The sequence below is a fragment of the Corvus kubaryi genome, unplaced genomic scaffold, assembly GCF_017639235.1.
Source record: "Corvus kubaryi isolate FWS band 111438036 unplaced genomic scaffold, C.kubaryi_AGA036_p1.0 37396, whole genome shotgun sequence".
Taxonomy (NCBI): Eukaryota; Metazoa; Chordata; class Aves; order Passeriformes; family Corvidae; genus Corvus; species Corvus kubaryi.
In genome coordinates, this window is record NW_024581135.1 from 6,191,998 (window position 1) to 6,219,206 (window position 27,209).

At 38.9% G+C, this 27,209-nt stretch overlaps 1 protein-coding gene across 14 annotated transcripts in view; it reads right to left on the reverse strand.

Moving 5' to 3' along the window:
• Positions 1-27,209, reverse strand: part of R3HDM1 (R3H domain containing 1) — a 79,654-nt gene that overhangs the window by 42,424 nt on the left and 10,021 nt on the right. For 9 of the 14 annotated variants that reach the window (XM_042041340.1, XM_042041350.1, XM_042041343.1 and 6 more), the window contains exons 2-4: positions 8,174-8,382; positions 7,106-7,316; positions 194-235 (exon numbers count right to left, since the gene is read on the reverse strand). In XM_042041340.1, coding sequence (XP_041897274.1) covers positions 194-235; positions 7,106-7,276 — 213 coding nt within the window. In that variant the 5' untranslated portion in view covers positions 7,277-7,316; positions 8,174-8,382. Of the gene's footprint in view, positions 1-193; positions 236-7,105; positions 7,317-8,173; positions 8,383-18,249; positions 18,355-27,209 lie in introns of those variants that run through there. The other 5 variants (XM_042041349.1, XM_042041345.1, XM_042041341.1 and 2 more) reach the window with 2 other exon arrangements.

Here is a 27,209-nt window from a genome sequence, read left to right on the forward strand (position 1 = left end):
CATAACAATAAAAAGCCACCAAAAATATAAAGGCAAATCACAAAAGCAGACAACTAGGCAAGACAAAAATCCAACAGAATAAAACAAAGCTACAATGCCAAAAAATAAAACTAAAGGCACTTTCCACAAAGTAACAAAGCTGCACTAAGCATGAAGGGCTCCCTTCGCATGCCAGCACACCGGGCTACCGTACCTTGGACCTTTTGGCTGTCTGTCCAAAGGACTGCGCTGGCCGCTGGCGTCAGGCACAACAGAGAAGGGTTACATTAAACTCAGTGGCACAAGTTTGTTAATGCAAAAGTCTGTACAAGAGAAAGCTTTGACAGTTAGCACTGGCACGGGCAGATCTGTGAAAGGAACAGCAGGTGCTTTTGGCTGACGGACTAGGCGCTCTCCCACTTTCGTCAGGCTTGTCCTTGATTTCCCTTCTTCATTTATCAACAATAGACATTAGAGCACTTTAACAGGAACCAAACATTATCCTTGTTCAGTGGGATCCAAGCAGTTTACTCTCACAGCCAGCTCCCTACACTTTCAATTCTTGTTTCCTAATTTCCTTGGCAACATGACATGGTTTTTATAAATTTTCTTCCTATTCCTGAAACCTACCTGGAAGAATGATATTAAAAAAAGAAAAGCATTGCCTCTACCAAGGGAAGAGATAACCAATTATGACCTATCATAAGCAGCTTAAAACATATGGGGTTTTTTCCTTTCATTTTGGGACCTCTAAAAGTATATTTCAAAATGGGCTACTGATCTTTTTTTTTTCTTTCATTTAGTAACTTATTATGCAATAATTTGCCTTTTTCTCCCCAAAGCCCTTCTTCTGTTAATTTGTTCCTTAAAAAAATAAAAATTACCAGGCTTTTACTACAGTATGCATAGCTGAAAGGTACATTTGAATCAACAAAAGCATTTAATGATTTTGTTAACTGCATAGTTAAAACTAACTAAACCCCCAGTGCCAGTAGCACAAGAATAGAAACATTTAGAGTGGCATCACATAATTTAAGTACTGGTTTCCCTGAAGAACTAAAACTGATGAATAGACAAGCTTTTAACAGAACTGGTTTTAGTGAGCACAAGCCCAATATTTGTAAGGAGAAATTAACATCATTAATGTAATTTCAAATGTTGTTTAATGGACAATATTTCCTCCTTTTAAAAGGAAAATAAATAGAAACTCCATTGGAAAACTCCATGAATGCAGCTCTCCTTGCCTTAGCTCACAGGAGATGTCTATCAAGTGCCTGAACTTCTTAGCAGGACATACAACATTGCTAAAAAGAACACCTCACCTACAGCAAAGAGCTCTGCCACGTAAAGGCAGAACTGCTTTTTCTCTCATTTTCCTCAAGTCCCACATGTCTATTTTGGATGTTGCACCAGCTTAGCTGAGGAGCAGCAGAAGGGGAGCTCATTTAAGCTCATTTCACTATGTAACAGCATTTAAAATAGCTGCACTGAAAACTAACTGAACTCATCAGCAGCTTTTTAAAGGAAACTTGCTGAGATTTTGAGCAGAGAAGACAGATCAAATGCTTCCATACCTGGAACCATACAGAGACTTTGAGTTTTTCTGTTGTCTGCAAGATGTTTTTTCCTTTCCATCATCTCCTCTGAAAGCATTCCTTGCATGCTGAAAGCTGGCACTGCATATCCCTGAAAAAGCTTCTGTTACACCAAGCTACTAGATGTCAAAAACTGGATGATTTCCCAAGCTCCTATCAATTACTCCAGCTTCAATTAGCTGGTGTGTTCAAAACAAACAGTGCACATTTCAAGTCAAATCAGGACTGTCAGTGGTCCTCAGTTCACTGTCAAGAGGCAAAATAATCTATACTTGAGCAATTGCCTATCTTTTGCAAAATTTTGGAAGCTTTGAAGCCAGTATATAAGCCAAAAGAATATATGGAAACAAACACCCCAGATCCAGCATTTCATAGGGCACAAGGGGGAATTCAACCCAGTTATACAGGATATCGAGCTAGTGCTCTCTAATTAGGTAAGTCACACACATTTCAGTTATTTTTAAGAGTGATTTGGAAAAAAAAGAGAAGAAATTGTTGCTGGGACTAAACCAACACCAACAATATTGGGGAGAACTGGGGGGGCCACTGTAGACGGGAGGCTTTCCCTTACAGATACTTACAAGTATCACCCCACCCATCATATTCAAACTTTTCATCTAGAAACAACTGCCCTGTACAACACTCCTGGGATAGGTGTGGATTCCTGGCTTTCCTGTATTACTTTAAAGATGTCAAAACACGAAATCCGAGCCCGCAAACCCCAGCTGTAACTGTGAGCAGTAAGCACCACACAGGGGTCAGGTGAGAAGCTCTGGAACAAAGCTGGTACGGTCGGACTGCAGGCACAGCTCAGCTGAGGACGGCCTGGAAATCCAAACCCCAAAGTCCTCTGGTACCACCAGCAACTGCACTCTCAGAGCTTGAAGATGGGTGGGTACAATCCAATGATTGCTTTCTTGGACAAAACCACACTGACAGAGAATGACACCACTTCTACTGGAATTCCAGGAAGTAGGTAGCCAATGCACATTGGAGCTGTTAATGCAGATTTTCTCTCTTTTCAGGCCCATCAATTTCATTTCTGTCCTAATTTCTCTGCATATACTAAGTTTTGCTCCTACAGAGCATCTTTATGTTCCCCGTTTGTGAAAAAGAATTTCTAGCTAGTTTAGAATATGCAATCCGTGGTGAGTGCAAATTAGGCAATTTCTTTATATTTGCAGTTCTCAAAGACTTTTACTGCCTTGAGAAAACACTGTGTTAATGAAAGCCCTATTTATAGTCATTATGGGCATGATTTCAAGACAGTGTTTAAAAGCAAGTATTCCAAAGAATTGCATATTGAAAATAATGATTAGGTTCTTGCCTTTGATAAAACCCCACAAACACAACTTTTAAGACCAACTGCTATGCTACATTTCCAACTGCAAAATAAAAAGGAAAGTACGATAGCATTTATCAAAAACATAAATATCCAGGTTTGCAGTAGGAGTATTTGCCTACTTTATTTTTTCCTAAGTACCTCACCAGATCACGTATACTAAATGCAAAGTAAAGATCTGGAGCTGTTACATGCCTTCCTCTGTCATCACTGTGCTGTCTAAACAAGCTGGATAAAAACAGGTCAGGCACAAGATGGCAAACTCAGACGTGTGAAAGGTTTTGTGAGAAGGGGCTCTATTTCTGAAGTACCATTTGGGCATTTCTGAGGATAGGCACAACATGACAAACCTGAACAAAGAGTGTTCTAAGGACATTCAGTTTTTTACCTTTCTGCAAAATTAGGTCTCAATTTTAAATCCAGTCAAGTGTTACAGTCCCAAGGACCATGGATAGCTTTGGAATGCTGAGGGGAAGAACAGTGTGGCCCATGATTACTTGCTGTCCTGCAAGAGTGAGCAGTGACAGCAATTTTCCATGACACAGTAGAGGATGACTGATGGAAAAATAGTTTCACCCTTGGACATGGAGGCAGCTCAACAGTCAGAGAATCTGCCTGATTATTTATCTATTCAAAAGTATTACATCACATATTTTGGAGACAAAGACAGGTAAATCCTGACAAGACCAAAACAGCTGGGGAGGAAGCAAAAAAAGGCTTCAGAGAACTTTACCTGAGAAACAAGGGAGAGAAGCCCAAGGTTTGTGCTAGTATGGAAGGAAGATACTTGTAGAAAGAGAGATGTCAAGTTGCTAAGTAAAAAAATATCTAATTCCCCCAAAGGACAAGGGTATCTGCTTAATTAGCATAAAACAAAATCAGAATGATACACACTTAACACAATGTTTGCCTTGCCCTTATCATACAGTAGATGCATACAACTCTGCGCTCATGCCATGAGGCTTTTCTGGGTTTTAAAAGAGAAATCTTCCTAATAATAAGCATAAGTTACTATCTTGCAGGATAAATCCAGGATCTTTAATTTGTTGCAAATATTTCCTGCTGCTTTGTCGTTACAGTGGATGACACTGCCTGTCTCACCACCCAGAGACAGAGGCAACACAGAGCCTGTATTCAAGCTAATTCTGAATTCATTTGTTGTCACCTGGCCTGGATAAGATGAACAGGTAGGAGACAACAGTGACTGGTGAGCCAAAACCTTTTTCATCACAAAACCCACCATAGTGCTGACATGCACATGACTTCTGTAAAGTACTTCTCATAACAGTGCCTCTTGTCTGCAGTGCCATTTAAATGGCACTTGAACCTCACTGCAAATATGCCAATTTAGAAATGATCTCTGTATCAATTACACTACTTTTGCACTGCTTAAAGAGATTGGGAGTGCTGGCCATATACTCTGATCAGGTATTTTCCTCTTTCACATTGTACCTCCAACAGCAGATACAGCAGCAAATCAGTTACTAATGCACAACCTCAAAATAATCTGGAATTTACCACCACAGTTACATTTCAAAATATAATCATCAGTTTCTGGAACTGTGCAGTTCCAGAATTCAACCCATATCAAGTTTAGACAGAGGAAAATTCATAGCCTGTTTCTTTCTTGGCTGTAAAGAAGTCAAAAATGAAGTGATAACTGTACTGAGGAATGTGACTATAGTTTGTCAGTAGGTACCAAACCTATTCTGCTCGTAGGAAGGAAAGCCAAACACAACTCCCATGCAACCCCACGCCCAACCCATCCTCTGATGCACTCAATTAGTAAGCAGAAGTACACAACAAATTCCAGTAAGTTTCTCATAATCTTTTCTAACATTTCTCAGCAATTTCTTTCCTCTTTTTCCCACCACCACAATAACATTTAACCTGCACTTAATGACAAGTACTGTGTCCACTGAAATTTCATCAAACTGTTCAACCATCCGTTAGTTAAAAACTTGCTGACTGCTACTGTTCCACAAGGGTTTTCTAGTATGGACAACCCCAAACTTTTGTTTTGTATTTTAGCATAAAACATGCTTTAAATGAGAAATTCTCAAATATAAGACATATATTTGCAGTGGCAGCCTCCACAGTACAAGTGACATTAACTTCTACTGATTTCAGTTGTTGCAAGGTGCTTGCTCACAGTAGCCAGGTTCACCTGGTAACTCACTGTCTTCCTGCCACTCCAGAAATCTGCATCCTCAGCCTCAGTTTTTAATTAAACTGCTCATGTAACAGCAATGCTCTGATTCTGATGGAGACTCCTGGACACCACGCTAAATGCACTGACAGCAAAGCTGTTTCCATCCAACAGCCTTCAGCACGCAGTGTCCAGTTCATTTTGTGGATGTGAGCTAATTATTTCAGAGAGCAGCTCTTGCTCCTGCACAAGCACCTAACCAAGCAATCAACCCCCTGCCAAACCCCCAGCCTCTGGCAGCACTGGCAGGTTCATTCCTCTGCACTCTGACAAGACAGCAGCAGTTGTTTGCAGGAAGGCTTATTTCTTATTTGCCACTTGAGTCCCACAGAAGTTTCCTACACTAAAATTTGTTAAATGAGAAAATGTGAATGAGATTTTTCCAAATTACTGAACTGTATGAAAATAACGAAACCTTAGATTAAGTTTTAAGCTCGCTACTAGAATATTCCATTAATTAAAGAAAATACCAGCTCAGCTATAATATCTCCCAGCTTTCCAGTAGCAGTTATTTCTCGTGCTACAGGAGAAGTATTTCATTTCAAGGATTTATTTTTTCCATAAAATTATCTTTTTACACTGATGCCAGCCTTAATAAAGCCAGCAGATATTAAAGTGTAAAACTATTGTTATTGCAGTGGTCTACAAGATTTATCTGGAGGCAATTTAACATAGCAGATAAAGCTTACATCACTCAGTGGAATATTGAATTGTTAGTCTTGAACAAAACTACTCCCCAAAGAACCTTCTACTCAAATCTCAATAACAAGAATCTAATAAGCTACTGTCCTGTTTTTGCAACGCACAAGAGAATCCCTCAGATCCCAATCAGGATTTCTATAAAAAATTGTTTACTATTAACCCACAGACACAAAATACCTATAGACAACTATAGCTTTTGCCAAACACAAACTTCTGTGTTTCATTTTACAAATCTGGCCTGTTTTGTAGGTTGTGTCAGAAGTCTTCAGTTGTTTTCCTGAACTCCTCACCTCATGTGAGCTGCTTACAGTCCTTAGTGACCAGGTGGGAAGCCTGAGCCAGGAGCGAGCTCTCTTGTCCCACACCTCAATCTCAGAGGTACTAAATCTGCTGCCACAAATTCCTAAGCTTTCCTTATCAGTGCATTCTCCATTGACACAAGGTATTTTCACACTATTTGCTTTGCCTCCTTCTCACTTGAAATGTGATGCCACAACTTATAGGTACTTCTCCCACCTGCAAAGGCCACCCATTTATTTACATGCCTCAGCTTTCCTACCTAAAAGTCATGTACCAAAGCTGTGAAGCAGTGAAGATCAGAGAGAGAAAGGTGTAGGGAGACCCTGCTGCCCACCAAGGCAGGATGATGCTCACCAACTCGTTCTGCCACTCCTGTGGGGTTTCTGCAGGTGGCTGGGGCAGCACCCAGACCTGCTGTCCTCAGCTCAGGATTCCTCTGACTCCTGGGGATTTGGATTACCTACACCTGATTACTTCAGCCTTCTGCTGAACAGCTCTGCTGGAAAATCTGGACCTGAGCCACCTGTAAAGTGCTACAGCTCAAGAGCCAGGCTGAGCTGCAGCACCTTGTTCAAAGCAGCAACACTCAGCACACACAGCCCAGCTTCAAACTCTGTCAGGATTCAGCAACAGCAAAAGCCAGTCTGAGTTTGTTCCTTGTTCTGCTACAATGAAAGACTTCACACATGCATTCGGGGAAACACAAACACGGGCAAATTGTCTGGTTCCCAGCAAAACCACTCATCTACTTCAAAGAATTAAAAATGACTGAGTCATATTTACATGAGTATAAACAGAGAAGTGGGGCAAAGGAGGAGAGAGGAAGCAATAATCATCATGCTTGCTTCCCTAACACCAGCCAAGTTTTCCTCACTGCACCAAAGAAACATATAAGAGGATCAAGAGAATGGAGAACAACAAGACACAGACTTATTTAACATGATATACTAGTGAAAAACAAAGTGAAAAGCTTCTTACCGGCATATTGTTTTTGTTATCAGGACAATTTTCATCCTTTTCCACTTGAATCTGTTCCCGACTTCCTGATTTTTTAAGGTTTTCAACTGGGTCTGTATCTTTAAATTCAGCTTCTGAACCCTTCATTGCATCAGTTTCATCTTTTACAGTAAGAATATCAGACATCCTCATTAGAAAAGGTTATTTTAAAATTCTACAAGAAATATGGAACCTTTAGGACAAAAAAAGAAGTGGATTATTGAGTAATTTAAAATTAGTTAAAAACCCCACACATACCTAAACAGCTACCCAAAATAAACACGATTTTGCTACAAAAAGGATCCCCCCCCACCCTCTGCTATGACACTTTTTCCTGTCTTGTATTAGAGGGAGTGATTTCTTTTTAACCACTTTTATCAGTGGCCTGTAACAGCAGACATCTAGACAAACAAGAATTAAGAGCTACACTGTTGGATAACATGCACAGATTTTTCCCTTCCACATTTTAAAAATGAACAGCTGGACATTCAGATACTCCAAATCAAACTAGGCTCCAACAGAAACAAGGGATGATTTTCTCAAAGGAAAAGAAAATTACATATAGATTTATTTTAAAAGGGTTGAAAGTAAATAGATGAATCATAATGCACCAAGTGTGCAAACATTCATAAATTTCATGAACTTTTAAAGTTTCCTTGTTGACAGGTAATAACTGGACAAGTTCTGAATGCAAGAATTATCTTACTTACAAACTGTAGCAAAACTAGTCTTAATAAAATTAAGCATTCTCTCAAAAGCAACAAAAAAGAAACAATTTGGAAATTAGGATAATAACTATGATCAGCAATTACAATTTATGATAATAACAACTTAAAATACTATATAAAGATAACTAATGATTAAACTCCAAATTTTCCATAGGAAATAAGAAACACAACTCTTTGTCATTACTCAGCTACAGTGCAAGATGTAAACCCAAGGATTTTCCATTTCCTAAAAGAAATAAAGATCTGAATGCCTAAAGTCCTTCATAAGAAACAAATAACAATCCAATAATGTTATGGAAAAGCTTAGTATTTGATTTAGTACCTGATATGTCCTAGAGTTTGGGGATTGTGGTCTCCCACAAAAATAAAATAGAATAATCCGAAGATCCTTTTCACAGTTGTCAGCCAAGATGTCAGTTGTGATGAACCATCTGGAATCTGGCAGGAGGAGTCCCATGTCCTTATCCCCAGTGTAGAGTCCTGGACAGAACTATTTTGTCTTGAATCAGCAAGAACATCCCTTTTGAATGCCTGAAAATCAACAAAGGAAATGCATTATACTTTTATTTGCTGTGGGAGGGGAGATGGAACATGACATCTAAAAGCTTAAATAGTCATTTTAAGAAAAAAACCAAAAAGAAAGAAGAAACCAGCATTTGTCATATCCATCCTGCTTGCATTATCAACCATCAGTAACAGTTTCATTGGACTTCCAAGACATTTCTGCATTACAAAGTTAACAAGTAGTCATAATAAACATTTTGTTGGCATTCCTGGAGAAACTCTGTTTCTATAAACAAGCAGGTATCTTTCCAAGGAGTCTGAAACATGCAGCCCAGCAGGTGTGGAGGAGTAACAGGCCATGAAGGCTCACAAATCCCTGTCAGCAGAACAGCGTTTTTCTCTTTGTTGGAGTTAATCATCTCCGAGCACAAGCCATAAGCCATATTTTGGGCAACTGGAATTACAGAAGACAGCTTTACTTTATTCAACAAAATAACTGCCCTGGAATGAGGATTTACACATTTTTGCAAAACTGATAATTTTCCATCTTTCCTCTTGTTCAGATTTGAGAAATAAGTAGCAGCAGCACCCCCAAGGAAGCATTTGAAGCCAAAGCCAGAGCTCTAAGAGCAAAGCCAGCGTAGCCCTGAGAACACCTTGCAGTGCCCAGCTCCTCCCGCGCTCCCTTGCAGGGGAGATTAAAGCCTGGTTACAACCACTTCTCCAGAGCTGAAGAAAAACAGTTTGTAAGAGATGAGATACTTCAGACATATGGAGTACTAAAATTTGCTGCAAAGTATGGAAAAAAAAAGATAAAAGATGGGCTGTGATTCAGGCCTGTAAGAGACCCTATTTACTGAATCTAATGGAGGGGAAAGGATTACAGATGAAAGAACAAATTGGAAATAAAAATATGCAAAAATGCAGCGAAGGATATCCAGCATTGTTTGGTTGTTGAGGTGGTTTTTCCAGATAATCCAGATAGTGATATAAGATTTATTAAGAAGTTCAGAACCTTTATTGTAAACAAAACCTGAACAGAGATGCTGTTTCACTTTGTTGACTGATATGTGATTTGTACAGTATTTAGATAAATGTTAAAAAATACTACAGGCTGAAACCAGCAAAAAACAAAACCCAAAACATTTATGTCCAGTTGGAAATATAATACTGCAAAGTAAGTGTAATTTAATTGCTACTCCCTACACAAGGCACAAACATAGTAATTGTAATCAACATCTCCAAGTTTTTCTTTAATTCTATCAAATACATCAACAGCTCCTGTCCCTTTGCAACACCATTTTAAAAAACAAGTATTGGCATACTCAGTTACTAAAACTCCTTCTGCAAACATACGTGCTTGCCTAGGTCAATCCAGGAAACTGATGCACTAAGAAAAGTTCTTATATTTCCTCTGACAAACTAAGAAAAAAAAATTAGTTTATAACTTGTTCTGAACAGATTTTCCCCTGCAGATAGATTTAAAGCCTGCAGATTTGGTGCTATGTATCCTACAGTCAGAGAGACAGAACTGAGGAAAAGCTGTGGAGTTCCAATTCACATGAAAAATATCTCAATTTTGGGTTCATAGAATGGAGCTATTTTGAGTCAACTGGAATCACCATATGTGCATCCATAAGTAAATGCCAAACTCTGTGCTTCACATTAGCAGCAAAACACACAGAATAGAAAATTGAATCTTTGCTTACCTGATTATTTTTTAATAACAGCAGCCATATCATTGAGATTGGTAATGCAACCTTGTGTTTGTGATCCACAGCTGTGAGTTCAAGTACTTGGATAACATTCTGTCCCTAAAGTTTCCTCTAATTCAGCAAATTTTCATAGCTGAGATAATCTGGTTCTAGTTTCTAAACTTGCACAGATTGGATTAAAAAAGATATAAAGAATTTTATGTGGGGGAGCAAATCACAGCCCATCCTTATGAATCCCACCTCTTTCACCTTGCCATATAGCTGGATGTTAATTTCTTGTGTCCCATGTAGGACAGGAAAAAGGAGGAAAAAAAAAAAAAAAAAGCAGGAAGGCAGTCCTTAGGAGCTGCTCTGTTCTTTGGAGAGAAAATAGGGTCTGGCATGCAAACTGATTAATTGACACCAAATCCCAACACTGCCTATAGACTAGATTGCAATACAGACCAACATAGTGTTTGCAGATTTTAAAAGGAGGGACACAATGAGGTTCTGCGCTAAAATTATCCACAGTTGAAAGGACTGAATATTAGGGGCAGAGCATTAGCTGGGTTTGTAATTAAAAGTTCAAACAGCTCACAAAACATCTCATAAGAAAACTTACCAACTTTAGTATCTTTTATAGGTGAAAAAAACAAACACCTACTTTAGTAGACAGGAAGTAAAAGGATTTGCATGTAAGAGTGGAGGACAAAATGTCATACCTATGTTCTTCACCCTCAGGACTGCTGTCCCTATCTAAACACTCAGTATTGACATGTATGTTCTTCTCCATCATATTAGTAACATTATACCCCAATAATCATCCTCAAGTCCAGTAATCCTCATTCTGACAAGTAGTCACCACTTTGTCTATGCAACTATTCTCCCTTTTCAGAGGGGAAAGTGTTATTATCAGCTGTGAGATGGATGTCCAGTACCACACAGGCATGAGCTTTTCAGTCAGCAGATCATAAAACTAGTCAATGCTGTGCTCTCACTGCTTTTTTGCACAGCCTAAAGGATAAGTCATAAAAACCCCCAACTTATTAAACAAAGTCATTCCTGAGTTTTATGACGGCAGCCTCCTGAATCTTGATACATGAAAAACCACTGGGTGCCTCGTTTTGGGTTCTGACTTGAAAATCACCATATGTAAATCCACTAAATTGACTTGTAATGAGTAGAGATATTTCTGGGAATAGGATCTACTCAACTTAATCCAATTTCTCTAATAGGCATCAAGAGTTCCAGCTCCTTCTTGCTGGCAGTGTAGATGGAGATAGGAGGCTTTACTCTGCCCATGACAGAGGAAATCAATTTTTTTCTTTTAAAAAGAAGGTAAAAGACAGAATGTGGGGGTTTTTTCTTAATTAATGATATCATTGTTGTCAGAAGACTCCAGGAATGGCTGTCAAAATAACTTGTATCAATCAAATTCAGGGCAGGAAATTGGATTAGAAGGGTGGGGGTGAAAAAATCTACGTTCAACACACAAAGTGGACACACTGTCAGCGGAAAGGTAAAATGAAAATTTATTTCTTAAACAAGCTTCTGTTGACTGATATGTCAACAGAATTCCTGCAACCAACAAACACTGGCCTCTTCTCACAACTTCCACAGCAGCTTTGTGCAGCAACTCCCTCCACAGCTCAAGTAGAAGAACCAATGGATGAATCCTACAAAGTCTGTGGGAAAAGTTTTGCCTTGTCCCTGGCATAACAGTGGTACAAATCTTTCTTGGATGTGAAATTGCTTTATTTTTTTTTGAGAAAAGTCAGGACTTTTCCTAGAAAAACTGGATATTTAAAGACTCACACAAGAGACTTGCCACAACAAGAGCTTTTTCCAGCTGTTTTTCACCTCAATTGTATAAACAAATATATATATGAACATCATAACCTCAGAGTTCCTGTGACTATAACAAACACCAACTCTCCCCACCAACTGAAAACACCTAAAGTTATAAATGTTTCTTTGTTAGGATGAAAGAGGAAAATGTTTATGCCTTAAAGCAGAAAGGTACCAATCAAAATGATCTTAATAAAAACTATGGGTATAACTAAAAAAATTACTGCATCCATCTACTGCTTAATCCCTGAGGACCACTACCTACACACAGCTCTTGGTAACAATTAATTTTGGCAAATCAGACTGATGTCGCAGACACCCAAATCAAGGGAGAACTCACTGCTGCCATAAAGTGGAGCTCTTGCTTCTTCCTTCTGCTCCCTACAGCCTCTGCCCCAAGGTCTCCAGGTGTGGTCCCACCTCCACCTCTCCACCAGCTCTGGTGTTTGCCAAACTTTTCCATGGTGTGGTTCCTTGAGAAGTGACCCAGAACCATGAAGCTCTTTGGCTGGGGCAGGTTCTGTTGGGCTGAGGAGCTATGGGGGTGCACAGGACATTTATGTGAGCACTGGGCAGCAGGAACAGAGCCCCAGGAGGAACAGCAGCAGCTGTACAGCTCTTTCTGCAGGGGTCACTTACAGCTCTGCCCCAGTAGTTCCAATGAAGACACTTAAACAGCACCAGCCCAACTCAACTAAAGCTATGAGAAGGTGCAGATTCATGATATTATCTAGTAACAGAGCCTGTAGATGAATCCTGAGACAAAAGGTGGACAACCTGACCAACATGTATATTTGGAACAAATTAGTCCTTCCTGGGAAACTTTTGTTGAGACAGAGGTGGGAAAAGGACTGAAGGAAAATGCCTGAGGTGATAAAGGACAGGAAAGGAGAAAAAACAAACAAAAGCAACCCCACACAACCTTGAAAATCCTGACTTGGAGAGCAAGGGAGGATTCCAGAGGGAGCAACAATTCTCCTGCCCACAAACAGACCAGGCTGTGCTCACGGATGATCCAGGCTGTGCTCATGGATGATTCACGAGCCATAAGCCAGGGGCTGCAACCAAAATTTTGCTCTCCCTCATAACTAGAGCCTCAGTGGCCCAGGCTGTTAAAATGTACCACACAGCATCTGTAAAAATATAGCAGCTGATATTAAGATTCCCATTAATTTAACAGAAAATTCAAAGCAGCTTTGTACAATTATCAGAAATATAAACTGAAATTATGCAGAGGCAGCTGTTCCCTTTTTCCAGAAAAGCCAACACACACCTGCTTTCTGCATGTTATCTTATGTCTAAAGTTTGAGACCCATAAAGTAACCAACTAGGGAGCAAAGAGTCCTGGCCTGCCTACTGAACTATGATATTGTGCAGGTCTGATCTTAATTGTAACAACTATTAGAAACAAACAAATGAGAAATTGGTCCACTTTTGAAGCACAAATCAATATGATTCCCTAGTCTTGTTTACTGGTTAATTCTACACAAGTGAATCCATGCTGCAGTGATTTAAATACACTTAAATAAAAGATTTATGCTTTTCTTGATGATGCTATTTACACAGATTTTAAAGTTCTATATTAATCAGTTAACAACTAAATGCTATTTACTCCATTAGCACTAGAAGATACTTCTTATTTGATTCAATTTACCAAGCTACTTAGTAATCAGATTATCAAGGAAAGAGTATGATAAATCACAATACAGAAGCATAACATGCAGTTATTCTACCTCTTCCAAAATTAATTAGGGACTGAATGCATCTCACTGTCTGTGCAAGTTATGTCCTGCTACCAAGTGTAGACATCATTAAAACATTAACTGAACAGAAATAGCACCAAATGCACCAGAAGACATTTGCAGACAAATGTCTTTCTCAATAAAGTTTCCTCCAATTTGGGAGGAAAATCCCACAACTGTGAACCAAATAAAAGGCTCTCCCAGGTTTGCTCTGGTTCATCTTGCTGCAATTTTACAAAAGTGATCTGCTCTCCTATTTACTGTCCTGCCCCTCTGTCAGAGGTGCTGCTCCAGCAGCAGAGCACAGGTTCACACTCCCTCCCTCCAGCTGGGCCCTGAGCTGCCAGGGACCGTCACTGGTGGCACCCCTGGGACCAAGGCACCACCACCCTGCCTCCCCTCGCTGGCTGCTGCACAGCTAACAGCCTGCAGAGAGGAAGGAAAGGCAAAGACAGCCTTAAAGCACCAGAATATCCCTGCCAGACATCCATTCCAGACCTACACACACCTCAGCACACAGGGTATTATTTGGACAACAATAATGCTGAACATCAGAAACAAAAACTGAAACTTGCTCCCAGTCTTCTTATACACCTCCTCTTCTTTACTGGGACATTTTGCATGCTATAACCTCTCAAGCACTTTTAAAGAGCAATATAGTGGCCTTCTTTTTCACACTCAGGGCCTAAGATAGGACACTTCCACTGCTCATAAGACAGTTGACAGGCTTCTAAAGAGGACACCTTTCACAGGAATAGGCATGTGAGAAGCCAAGGTGTATTATTAGCAACTATCCTTCCCCCTCCTTTTATATTTTAAATTCTGAGCAATACTCTAAGGCTCTTTAATCCTGCCTCACCTTCTCCTGTGAGTTCACTCTTGAATGCAATAGAAACACTGAGCTGACAGTGACAAAGAATAACAAGATAATTCCTTCAGGAATGTAGTTGTATAAATGAGAATAAGATATTAACAACAAGCAAGTCTAGAGCAGTCTTTTATTCTACATATTGATAGGAAACTACAGTATTCAAATACTTGTGGAGATCAGGAGTTTGTTGTCATTTGTTATCCATAAACTCAAAAAATAAAACTTGAAATGTACCCTGAAAAAACTCTGCCACTACACAATACTTCTTCAGAGTACTCTAGTCCCCAGGAGGGTCAGCTGTTCCATTCTGCACAAAGCATTCTCCTGTCAGTTTCCTTCTTGCACTTCACTTTGGCCTTTTAGGATACAAACCATCAGAGCCAAGTACATCAAAGGAAGTAAACACCTTTGGTTTCCTCCCGGAAAATGAAATAGTTCTCTGGATGTAGCTCCTGCTACAGTGCAACATGACAAAGGGGTCTTGCAAGGTGCTTCCAGCTTGCTATTAAATCTGGCAGACTACAGGCACTGTTCTTTTAACCATTTAGAAAAGGAAAAGGTTGGGCATACTAGGATACTACCTAAGGAAAAAAAAAATCCCACTACAATCCTTGTTTTGACTAGAGGAGCTACCCAACATGAAGCACAATGAAAGTCCAAGTTGCTGGGTTTCTGATGAAATGACAGTTCTAGCATTGAACAATCTGTAGTGGATGAAAACCAACCTGGCTAACATTCACACAGTGTTATTATAAAACAGCTCTGTGGCTAGGCCACCCTCATTAAGGGAACCAAAATAGTCTTAAATGGTTCATATACTATTTAAAGTTGTAGCTCCATTAGGATCTATTCTCACTCTTTTTCACAGCTTTAGAGAGAGAAGGAAAAAAAAAAAAAATTCCCAGACAGACTTCAAAACAGTTCACTAAACTCTATTTTTATATAATTGTCTCCTGGCAAGCATCTGCACAGGGCAACATACATTGGCAGACAAAAGCCATTTCAGCTTGAAAACTATTAGAGCATTAACCTTTCCAAAATGCCATACCTCAGAGAGAGCAAAGCATTAGGTTAGTGGAAAATCCATCTGTTGAATGGCTAAGCCTCTCCTCCCTCAAAAGAACACGCCTGTCCAAAGGCATGAGAAAAGAACTATTTAGAAATGCTTATGAAATACAGCATGACATATCTTTAGCTTTTGCTAGCATAGTTCTGTTGGCTTGGGAGGGGAAAAATGAATGCCCTTCTCACATGACATTGCTGTACCAGCAAAAGCTCTGTAGAAACAACTATGCTGACGAAGATTTTGGTGGCTTAGCTTTCATCATTCAGGAAAACCCAACTGACAGCAGAAAAACTCCTCCTGGCTCTTGAGCTGTGTCTAGGGCTGACATTCAGAAAATTGTGTCCATGTGCCCACACCAGCACCCACCCACAACTTGCAGCCATTTTATCCTACAAGCAATCCCCGAATCTGCCCTTCCTATCCTCACGTTGCTCATATTGCATGGTCACCCATCATTCTTTATCAGCTCCTTTTGACATCTTGCATATTTTTTCCCCACAAATTTTTTGTTCACTTTTAACTATACCTTTAGAAAGCTTCCAACAGTTCCAGGAGATGCACACTGTAATACCACATAGCACAAAAGTCTGCATCACCATATAATCTGTTTAATATTTATCTGTATGTAACCTATTTAATACCTTTAAGTCACACAGTCAGCCAGATCACGGGCCCAGACCCAAAGTATCTACCTGTTTTCAACTATCAAAAAACAATAGTTGCCTTATTCAAAACAATCCTTAAAAACTGAAGAAGAATCATCTGTTATTACATCATTCTCTGAAGCCTCATTTCTAGTGTTAAGGTCTTAAAATGGAATAAGAAGAGTAACAATATGCTTTTTTTGTGTCAATTGGAAATCAATAGTTTGGGAAAAAATAATTGGTTCTCTCTTTATAAGGCTGTCGATGCTTGCTAAAGGTCAGAGGTTTTATAGCACAATAAAGTATAAGTACAGCCTGAGCTGTTTACAGTTGCCTTAAAAGAACTTTAAATAAAAAAAATCAGAAACTTGTTTTGTATTGCCCAACTGCAAACTAACCAAAGGTATCTTCAATAATCTTTTAAGCTCGGCATTGATTAATTTTGGTATATTAGAAACAGGACAGAAGTAAGAGAACATAAATATTTTAAGTTCATTGTAAAAAAATTACCTTGCTACTCAAAACACTTCATAGAAAACGTGAGATCAAATAAAGTCATGCCATCTACAAGTCCCCAGATGATAGAGTAGCGAACTAAAACCTCAAAATAGTCAGATTGATTTTTCCCCCCCAGTTATTTTAGGCAAATGAACTGAAGCATTGCCTGTGACTATTTCCAGTAGAGATCCTCCAAATAGCAGCTTTCTTAAAAGATACAAATCTCCATTTCATTTAGAAAACAGCCATCCAGAACTGCACACAGCAGCTAACAATTTTCTGTACATAAATCAGGTTTCATTCTTAGAATATCTTAGTTAACATTTGTCCATCATATTTCCATCAGTAACATGAAAAAGTGTCTCTAAAACTGACACAAATTTCCACAGAGGGTGGTAGGAACAGACTCCTGCAGTTACCAGGCCAGGTTAAAGATTCTACTTAGGGCCCTAAAATACTCAAGATTATGCAAAGGATTTAGTTTTCAAAAAAGTTAAGAAGCAAAAGCTTCAACTCTTTAACCCTTTCTTTCCATCTTATAACAAAATTCACTAACTTGGTAAGTTACTGTACCATTATGGTCTTTCCCTGCATAAAATAAAGACAAAAATCACCAAAGCAAGAGAAACATGACAAAACTTTCCCTGGAGCACTATCAATACTCTCACCTATGTCCTGTTGCCATAGCTTCACAAACACCACACCAATCACCACCATACACACAAACATCTTTTGGCTGCTTCAAAATCTGGTGATGACAAACATCATGTAAAAACATCAGAATATCAAAACTGTCTTCCTTACAAGCTTTAATCCTCTAGCAGTGTATTTTTGCTTAGATTCTAACAAAGCCACAGCAGGTCTGATGTCAGCAGTTCTGGTAATGCAGAAACTTGATAAAAATTAAATGACTGATCTTCATGGAATCAAATGCAATCAATTTAACAGCCATCCAAAATTACTTGTTATCTCAACAAAAATACATTTGGTCCACAACACAAGACAGTCATCAACATCCTGCACGGGAAGAAAAGAAACATTTTCACATAGCCCACTATAAATACTGTTGCTGTTTTGGTTTGAAACCTATTTTTCAGTTCAAAACTTATCTTTATATAAAAAAATTAAGCTTACTTGTAGTTCCTCATTGGAATGGAGATAACAGTAACACTTTAAAAAATGCACTATAAAAAAATTTAGGCATCTCCCCCATTTCTGCTACCTTGGGAAATTGTTTTAGCAGAGATATTTATAACGGTTTTCCAATCACAGCACAAATAAAATACCCAGTAAACAAAAATTAACAAGAATGCTATTATCAAATGAGGAGATATAAGAAAAAAATATTTTTCAAGTCAATGTTTAAAGAAGGAAGAGATTTAGGGATGCTAATGATCTCTGCTAATTGATTAGGCCTAGGACGGCTTTTGTGGAAAAAGGGAAACCAAACAAAAACTACAATTTGTCTTGAGGCCTTTCATTCTTCTCCTCTCCGACAGCGTTTCGATGCCCTATTCCAGGATTCACATACCTGCATGTTATCGGCATTTTGCTTCATTATTCAGCCCCCGGGGCCGTGCTCTCCATCCCCCCCGGCCAGGGCTCAGCCTGTGCCCGTGGAGCGGCCGCCGGCGGCTGCGGCGGCGCTGCCCGAAGCTCGGAGACAATGGGAAGCCACAGCTGGGAGCCGCGCTGGCACTGGCACTGTCACTGTCACCCAGCACCGCCACCCAGGGAGCTCCTCCTCGGCAATTCACAACCTCCCGAAGCTCTCCGGGTGCTAGAAGATGGCTGGACAGATTTTAATCACTTTCTCCATTAATAGTCAGACTACTCTAAAATGAAAGTTTTTACACTACACTGCGAGAATTTTGATGTGACAAAGAAGCAGGACAAAACCCTTCGTACTGTAAAGATATTAATTTCCTCTCGAGACAGTTTTATTTCTTCACTTTGGCATTGTGAACACAACACAAAAAGTCATCAGTAAGTTAGTCCACAGTGCCAGCAGATAAACACACTTGTCACTGGCAGTATGAATGCTATGATAATTTTCTGGACTGGCACATAACCACTATCAGAAACCAAATATGGAAGAAAAACGTCTTCTAAACAGAGGGGTAAAACAAAGCCAGTTATATGATAATTATCGTACTTCCAAAAGCAGTGCCCAGACGAGGAGTCTGCAGTTCTGTTGCTTGTGAGAAACCTCTATCCCCACCCAGCTGCAGCATCACCCCCGTGCTCAGCAGCACTGCTGCACACTGATAATCATAATCCCCTTTCTGGACTCTCCTGAGACCTCTCAGAGGGATCCTGCACACCAAGTTAGGCTGCAAGGAGAATGGGGCAGTATTTTTAATCTGCAGGCTCCAGAGAGGGGAATTACAATCTTGGGAGGCTGCAATTCCTGACAAACAGGAGATCAGTATCCCATATAATTAAGTGACAAGATTAAAAAACATGTATATAGACACACTAATTTCTACAATGTAACAAACATAGGAAATAAAAAATCTGTAACAACCATGGGAAGATTTAGACCTGTCACAGACTGCAGCAGTCTCAGTATTAAAACAGATTTTTATAAATATAAATTATAAATATGTATCATATATAAGTATATAAAAACTTCTTTTGATATCAAGACTGCTGCAGTTTGTAACAGATCCCAATCTTTCTATAGTTGCTATTCTCTTCTTCTGCCACCTCTGTACTCCATACTTCACTCCTTCTGCCCACACATGGCAGTGTCACACACTCCACACATCTTGGCTGTCATCCTTGACCAGCAAGATCATATGGGGGGGAAAAAAGTCAATCTTTTTGATTTAGCTGAAGACAGCAGCTCTTGGAATTCCTGTTTTTCTCTTGTGCACTGAGTTCAGTGTAACTGCTGGCTATGCCCCTCCTCTACACACCAGTTCCCACCTCAGCACACACCCCCACCATCCCAAACGCAAGGAAAATACACACAAAAGGCATAATTACGGGGGGCCCTTGCTATTTTTGCAGAGGTTCCAGCTGGTCTGCAATGGGAGCATTATTTCTCACGGAAAAGGCTTCCTCAGCAGGATGCTAGACAAGAAAATTACTTTTATTTTCCTAATTGTATAATGACTTCCAAAGAGGTGATCACCTATGTGCACAAGCCATTCATTGCAGGGTCCATACTCTGAATGCTGCCAAAGAGAATAGTTTTCAGTTTCTGAACACATTATACAGATTACATTAATGTCAGAATAATCTTCTAAGCAGTCTCCTCACACCACACTAGAAAAAATGTGTCTGTGTGCATGTCTAGCTACACTGTTATAATCAGATTTGGTATTCACATACACCATGGCAGAGCACCTAAGAGTTTTTTTATAATCAATAAGATCAGCAACAAGATGAAGTTAGCCCCAAACAGGAAACAAAGTAGTACCCAATGGAGAAAGAACCAAGCAATGAACTATTGTTATACTCTGCACTGCTCCTTGGAACATTTTTGCTAATTTTTCTAGAACACTCACACCCACACATTATAAAGAGTTGGGCCTTCTCTAAGTCCTATCCTGGAGACTCATCCTACAGGAGAGGAAATATGGGTCTGGGTTTACTTTCTAATAAGCAAAACCTTTTTATCCCCTACACACATGTATTGGTCTGCTCTATGTGATGGATTAAAAATTGGAATCGCATTCATTACCTGAAATGTTCCTGTATGAGAAATGTACTTTAAAAATGCCCATATGATGTTGTGCATTCAGCTCTATGACTGCCTTTATACAAAGATCATGCCATGTGCAAATGAACATAGGCATAACATGTTAACATATGTGAAACAGGGTAATCATTTGAACGAAATATCATAAAAATAATGCTGTAATTTCCCCCTTAAATTAGTCATGATACATCATCAATATGCTTAAGAGCAGTAAAAACTTATATCCTGGAAACAGGAGTTGGAGCACTCAGGGCTAGTTTACAACTGCAACCCTGACTTAGCTGACTAAGTTAACTAAAAACATGTAAATTGTATCTCTATTACCAAACACACACAATTACATTTGCTGAAATACCATCTAAGAATAGGCATCATAAGCTTAGAAACAGATAAGCAAATAAAAAGTTTCAATTAAATTTAAATTTCAAAGCCACACCACAGATCAAACATACAAGACAGGTATTCAAGAGATAAATGAGAAACAGTCTAGAAAGCAATCAGGCGCTTGCCAAAGGAGAAAGGATTCTAGACCCAAGAAAAAAAGTGAAGATACGCAACACCACCACTTCAAAACCATTTTCCTGACAATACCCTCTGTCATAGTTGTACTTAAAACTGCAGTATGAATAAGTGATGGAAATTAATCTTTATTTTTTTAAACTCCTAACAAACTTACACAACTCAGTAAGAGGCAGAAGGGCACCATCAAGTGTCTGCAAACCAGCGTCTGACTCAGAGTAGGAAAGACTGGACTGTCCTGAAAGAAATTTTCTTTAAAACTTGAAAAGGAGTATTGACACAGAGACAGAAATCCAAACTGTTAAAAGGGCTCTGCTACATAGGATATACTTGGGAAGCAGATGTTCCCAGCTCTGCAATATCCAGACACTTGAGGCACAAGGACCCTATTCCCCCAAAACAACTCCCAGCAAGACTTACAGGACTGAAAAGGCAGGACACAAACTCCTGGAGAAGGACACACACACTGAAATGTTCTAACTAACAACAGCCTTTCCTTTTAGAAGAAAAAAAAAGGTGAGAAAGAAAATTAGTTCTTTGAAGATTCATAAAGAACAAGATAAAAAGCAAGCCAACCAGAAGACATTTTAAAAAGTTTGAGACATTAAAAGCTTAAAAAATGCTAGAATGGGTATTTCAACTTCTTATCCCAATTCCAAAATGAAGTTTATCTATAAACCTAAAGGAAATAGAGCAGCTTTTCTTGGTTATGTGAGAAAGGGAGACATTTACAGAGTTTGTCCAATTTATATGAACTTAACAGAAGCATCATGTGAAACCATATCCTGACTATTCCAAGTTCCATCCACTTGACTGATTTTGAGTTTGTCTCTTCTGAACTGCTAGTAACTCTAACATTTGATTGAACAGAAATATATTCATCTATACCCTTAGAGAAATTGTCTAACTCCAGATTGGTCATGAATGCCTATTCTGTATTTAGTTCATATCATCTCCCTGTAAAAACCTCTCACTTCCAAGAAAGCAGAAACATGCACTGCAATTTCATTCCTTTGCACCATAAACACAGCTTAGACAGCATAGTGATGAAGCTGAAATAAACATCTTTCTCTGGTGGTTTTATTTTTCTTCTAGGAAATAAAATACATCCTCACTCTTACTAGTATAAATGAAACAATTTTACTGCTGTTTAGATACTAGTCACCATTTAGCCGTGGTTACTGGATGATGATAAAGTGTTGTCCAAGTCTAAATACAGGAGACTTCAAGCTAAATCCTGAAATATAAACAATGCCCAAACACTGACTGTGCAAAGCCAGTCTTAAAGACTAAATGCAATTACTTTTCAAATATGTTCTGGACAATGGATACCAAATGGGTGAGTATCTGTCTGGTGGATCTGTTTGTAGGGCTGATTGCTGATCAAAGATTAACTTACTGTTAATTAAAAAGTCTAGAGTAACAGTACAAAAGCAAGATGAAAAAAATATTTCTAGGATTCACAGAATTCAGTATTAAAGATTGCTCTACGAGTACTCATTATAGCAATCTATTGAAAAATACCAAATGTATCTCTGAGTGTAAGTAAACTTTTGGTGTTAGCTGGAGTAAAAAATTCTAAATAATTAAATAGGAGTAACATTCACATGACCACACTTTAAAAAGGATAAAACGACCAATCAAATCTGGCATCTCTCAAAGTTCATAAAAAATTTGGGATCAGTTAAAGAAACCAAAAGATATATTCTGTCCAATTCTTCACCTCTTGAACAAGGCAACTCTACTCCCCTTCTTACTCAAGCAGTGAGAACGACTTAAGAAAAAGCAAATTCTAGTAGAAAATGAACCTAGAGTATTGAGGTAGCCATTGATTCCATTAGCTATGGTCTTTAAAGTCATGCTTAGTGAAGCAAAAAACAACGCCCACGCCACCAAACCTTTTCCTCTAGAAAGCACATTAGAACACATTTAAAAAACCTGTATTTCTAATTTTCTGTGTGCTAGATAATTGTGTTCATACAATTTCTTTCCACAAGAAAAGGAAATGTTACCAGTAGACGCTCTGGCCTATCTCCATAATTTGAAATAAGAACCATTCAGATTATATTAAAACACAGACTGATTTTTGACATCTTCAGAAAACATTGCTGCTTAATAAATGAAAACCAAAGTATTGCTTCTGCAGTTTAAGCAAACAATTGAGTAATGGCTCATGCTAAACCAAGGAGTGAGTATATTACAGAGCAAGACTAAAGATCAGTTACTTGGTTTTGTCAGGTGTTTTATCACTGTAATTTCCGTCCTTCCACCCTCACTTGTTCCTATTACTAACTATTCTCATTCACTCTTCCTTCTAAAAACCGGGTGTATAACCCTTTCAAGAACCTTCACATTTTCTCTGCAATCTTACTTTGTTGTTAACAAAAGTAAAAGAAAATGAAGGGATTATAAAATTAGTCTCAAGATGATAAATTCATGCACACCTAACGAACACACCATGTCTGGTTTTGCATTCATATCTTGATATCAACTTTTTCCTGAACTGCAGTTTAAATTCAAACTGTTCTAGACCTTCTGTTTTATACAGTCTCATCTAAATGCCAGGCATTAGATAAGCAGAGTATTAAGCTACTCACAGGTTGGAGTTTAAGGTCATCCTCACTGTCTGAAAGCAAAAGCTGTAATATACTCTCACCCACATGAGGTTCATTGTGTTTTGATTTTTTAATGAAAAAGCAACTGTTTGAACACAAAATAATATCCCTGAAAAATTTCCTCTGAGCTTCTCCATAAGTGATCCCATAAGTGGACTGACATAGTGGGCCAGGCATATGTAGGTTCCACATGCTGAACAGGAATTCTTTAAAACCACAGGATCTGCCTTAGGAGCAACAGTCAGAACAAACTTGTGTTGTCTCACTGGATGTATTTTTTTCATTTTCCTTCCAATATTTTTTCCCCCGTAACAAAACCTGATCTTCATAAGGTTTATGATATGCAAATACTCCTTTGGAATATACTGATTTTGAAGCCATGTTGTCCAAAACCCATGAGCAATTCCTATGGATCTGTCACACTTGGCAGGGGATGGGAAAGTTGAGGGGGTGTGAAATCAACTCCGTTTCTGGTACAGACACTATCAAGCAACCAAAAAAAGCAAAAGGTTTGTCTATCCCAGGAAAAAATGACCAGTAGTTTTGTGAACACAAAAATGAGAACAGAGAACTGTAAGAACCTGTTTATACTAAACCAGGGTTATTTTCTGCAAAGGGACAGCTGAAATACAAGTTCCCAAATAATAAAGTCTACCCCCGAAATAACAAAAACTCAAACTCACGTTTACAAAATTCCATGTTTGGGTAGCACAACAAATTGCGTTATCATCCCAAAAATTCTAAACAATTAGAGCATGGGAACAGGGCTTCAGTGCCAGGTGCTTAAAAGCAAGAAAAGAGGAGAGGAGACTTCAATTTAAATCATGGTGAGCAATTAATTCAGTTGTAATCCCACATTTCAATTCCAATCCTCAAGCACGTCAGAGGCAAAAGACTAAGGAACACACTGGTTTAAACCAAGGGAGATGTGACAGTCTTAACAAATCTGTATTTTTCAAATGAAGTTGGACTACAGCTTGCCAATTTACCAGAAGTCTTCATTATTCTCTGGAACTCTGAATCTGAAAATTACAACAGGTCAAGAGATAAGAGATAAGGCAGATTTTCTCAGAGCAGGTATGTCTTATCTTCCACCCACATGGGAGGGAATGAGAGTAACTGCAGGGTTGAACCAAACAAGTGGCAGTGCAGCAGGGAAGCAGGATCTGAATACATGGAACAGAGGGAAGCTTTTCCCTTGCTTCATGACCAGAGAAGGGATTTGGAAAGAAGGGTATTTTTAATGTTGTTTTTCAATTAATTTTTGTCTCTGGGAAAAATAAAACCCAGCTTATCAGTTTTCCTCCTCAATTTTGTTCTAAAAGTAAATCTTCTGAGATAAATATGATCAACCTAAAGCAGTAAGTGCCGCAGTTGAGACTTGTGTTAGCTGTGGCATTAGCACTTTCAAGGACTTTGTTAACACCACCCTTACACTCTTAGTCCTGCCCCAAATTCGGCTAATGGCAACTTCATAAGCACCATCTTTTTAAATCCCAAAGTGCTTAAGGTTAAACAAGATCTGACTTTTAATGTAGAATTCAGCAGGGGGAAGGAGAAAGGAGAGAGGAGAGAGGAGGGAGAGGGGAGGAGAGAGGTGGGAGGAAAGAGAGAGAGGAGCTCCTAAGAACACTACAAGTCAACATGAGATTTTGCACTTTCTTGCCTATCTGTACAGCCAAGCATCTCTACTCAGATGATATAATGGCATCATCAGACCCTAAAGGGACTTTAAACAAAATCAGCATCATATTTAATTATCTATGACTAGTTAGGGAAAAAAAAAAAGAGAAGATAATAATTTTCAATTAATGTCACATAAAAGGAAATCATTATTTTTTAAACAGTTAGGGCTGGGACCTGGAGTTGTCACTTGAGATGCAGCCTGCAACAATACAGGTTGGCTAGTGGGCTTTGCTAGATAAACAAAAGCTTTTTCATAGATGCAACACTAATTTTCAGAATGTTGCTAGGGCAACAGCAGACTGTAACAAGAATTTCTGAATAACGAGCAGGTGGCAATATACAAAGATCTTAGATTCCTGACTAAATTATTTATATGCAATCCGGAACAGTGAGATTTTGAAAAGCAATAGCCTTATTCCACCACCACAAATGGAAATACCCTGTCTAGAACATTTATTAGAATTCTAGACATGTATCTTGTTTTTGCTTTTACCATGATATGTAAAGCAAGATCACTAGTCTCACACCTCCAGCATAAAGAAGCAAAACCAGTTATTTTGCATAAAATACACAATGTAAAAAAATAGTTTTTCTAAGCCAAAGCCAAATCTAACTTTCTACCCAAGATTCTCCTTGTACAGATTCAATAATTCCAGAGGGACAGGAACAAATCCTGGCAATTATGAAGTAAGGACCAGACTAACAAAAGAGAACTGGACATGCTTTATCCATCATGCACATCCATAGCAGGAATTTTGCCAGATGTAAAATGTTATGGGAGGAAGCCTTATGGGCAGTCTAGAGTCTACACTTGAAAAGCAATGGCAGCAAGATTTGGCAAAATTTTTGGTAATTTATAACTTTCAACTCTGCTAAGTCATTATACTACTAACAAATTCCATCATGTGGATTTCCAAGTTTCTGATTAGCTGGTCAGCAAAGGCCTGGCTATCTGGACAAGGCCAGCTGTAACATTATTGTTTTGCTGAATATGACAGAAAATAACTATTTTAACTTATTCTAAGACTGAACTGTTTCTCCCTGTGAGTTCACTAAGACACTGTAATATATGCAAAAATCACAAACCTGATCTACCTTTAAGGCTTTTTGTTGAAGGTCTCTGTTTTAAATACCAAAAAATAGTACAATCTGTAGTTATTTTCACCAAAGTTCCCAGTTTTCAGAGATTACCAGAGTCCATGTATTGAGATATAAATTCACATGCCACAAGATTACTGTAAATGGATGTTCATTCATAAACTACAGAGCTCTTTTACAAGTAGCTGACATTATCAGAAAAACTTTCCAAAACACAGTAGAAGATGGATAATCTAATTACTTTATTATATTTGATTGATAAATACTCCTAATTCTCCATTAAGCCACTCACAAGAAAGACATCAAGGTGTTGGTGTGCACCCAGAGAAGGAACAGAGCTGGGGAGGGTCTGGAGCACAAGTCCTGTGAGCAGTGGCTGAGGGAGCTGGGGGTGTTCAGCCTGGAGGAGGCTCAGGAGAGGCCTCATCACCCTATAAATCCCTAACAGAAAGCTGTGGTATGGTAGGGGTCAGTCTCTTCTCCCAAGTAACAAGACCCAGGACAAGAGGAAATGGCCTCAAGCTGCTGGGGAGGTTTAGACAGATACCAGGAAAAACTTCTTCATGGAAAGTGTCAAGAACTGGAACAGCCTTCCTGTGGAAGTGATAGAGACATCACCTCTGGAAATATTTAAAAGATGTGCAGATGTGGCACTTGGAGCCATGGTTTAGTGGTGGGCTTGGCAGTGCTGAGGGAACTTTACGATCTTAGAGGTCTTTTCCAACCTAAATGATTCCATGATTCTGTTATTTACTGTATGCAATTGTTTCAGTTTATCTGATTTCAAACTAATGTGCATTAATTTGAGGACAAGACGTGAACAAGCCACACATCAAATTGTGTTGTCATCATGTGTGACAGCTG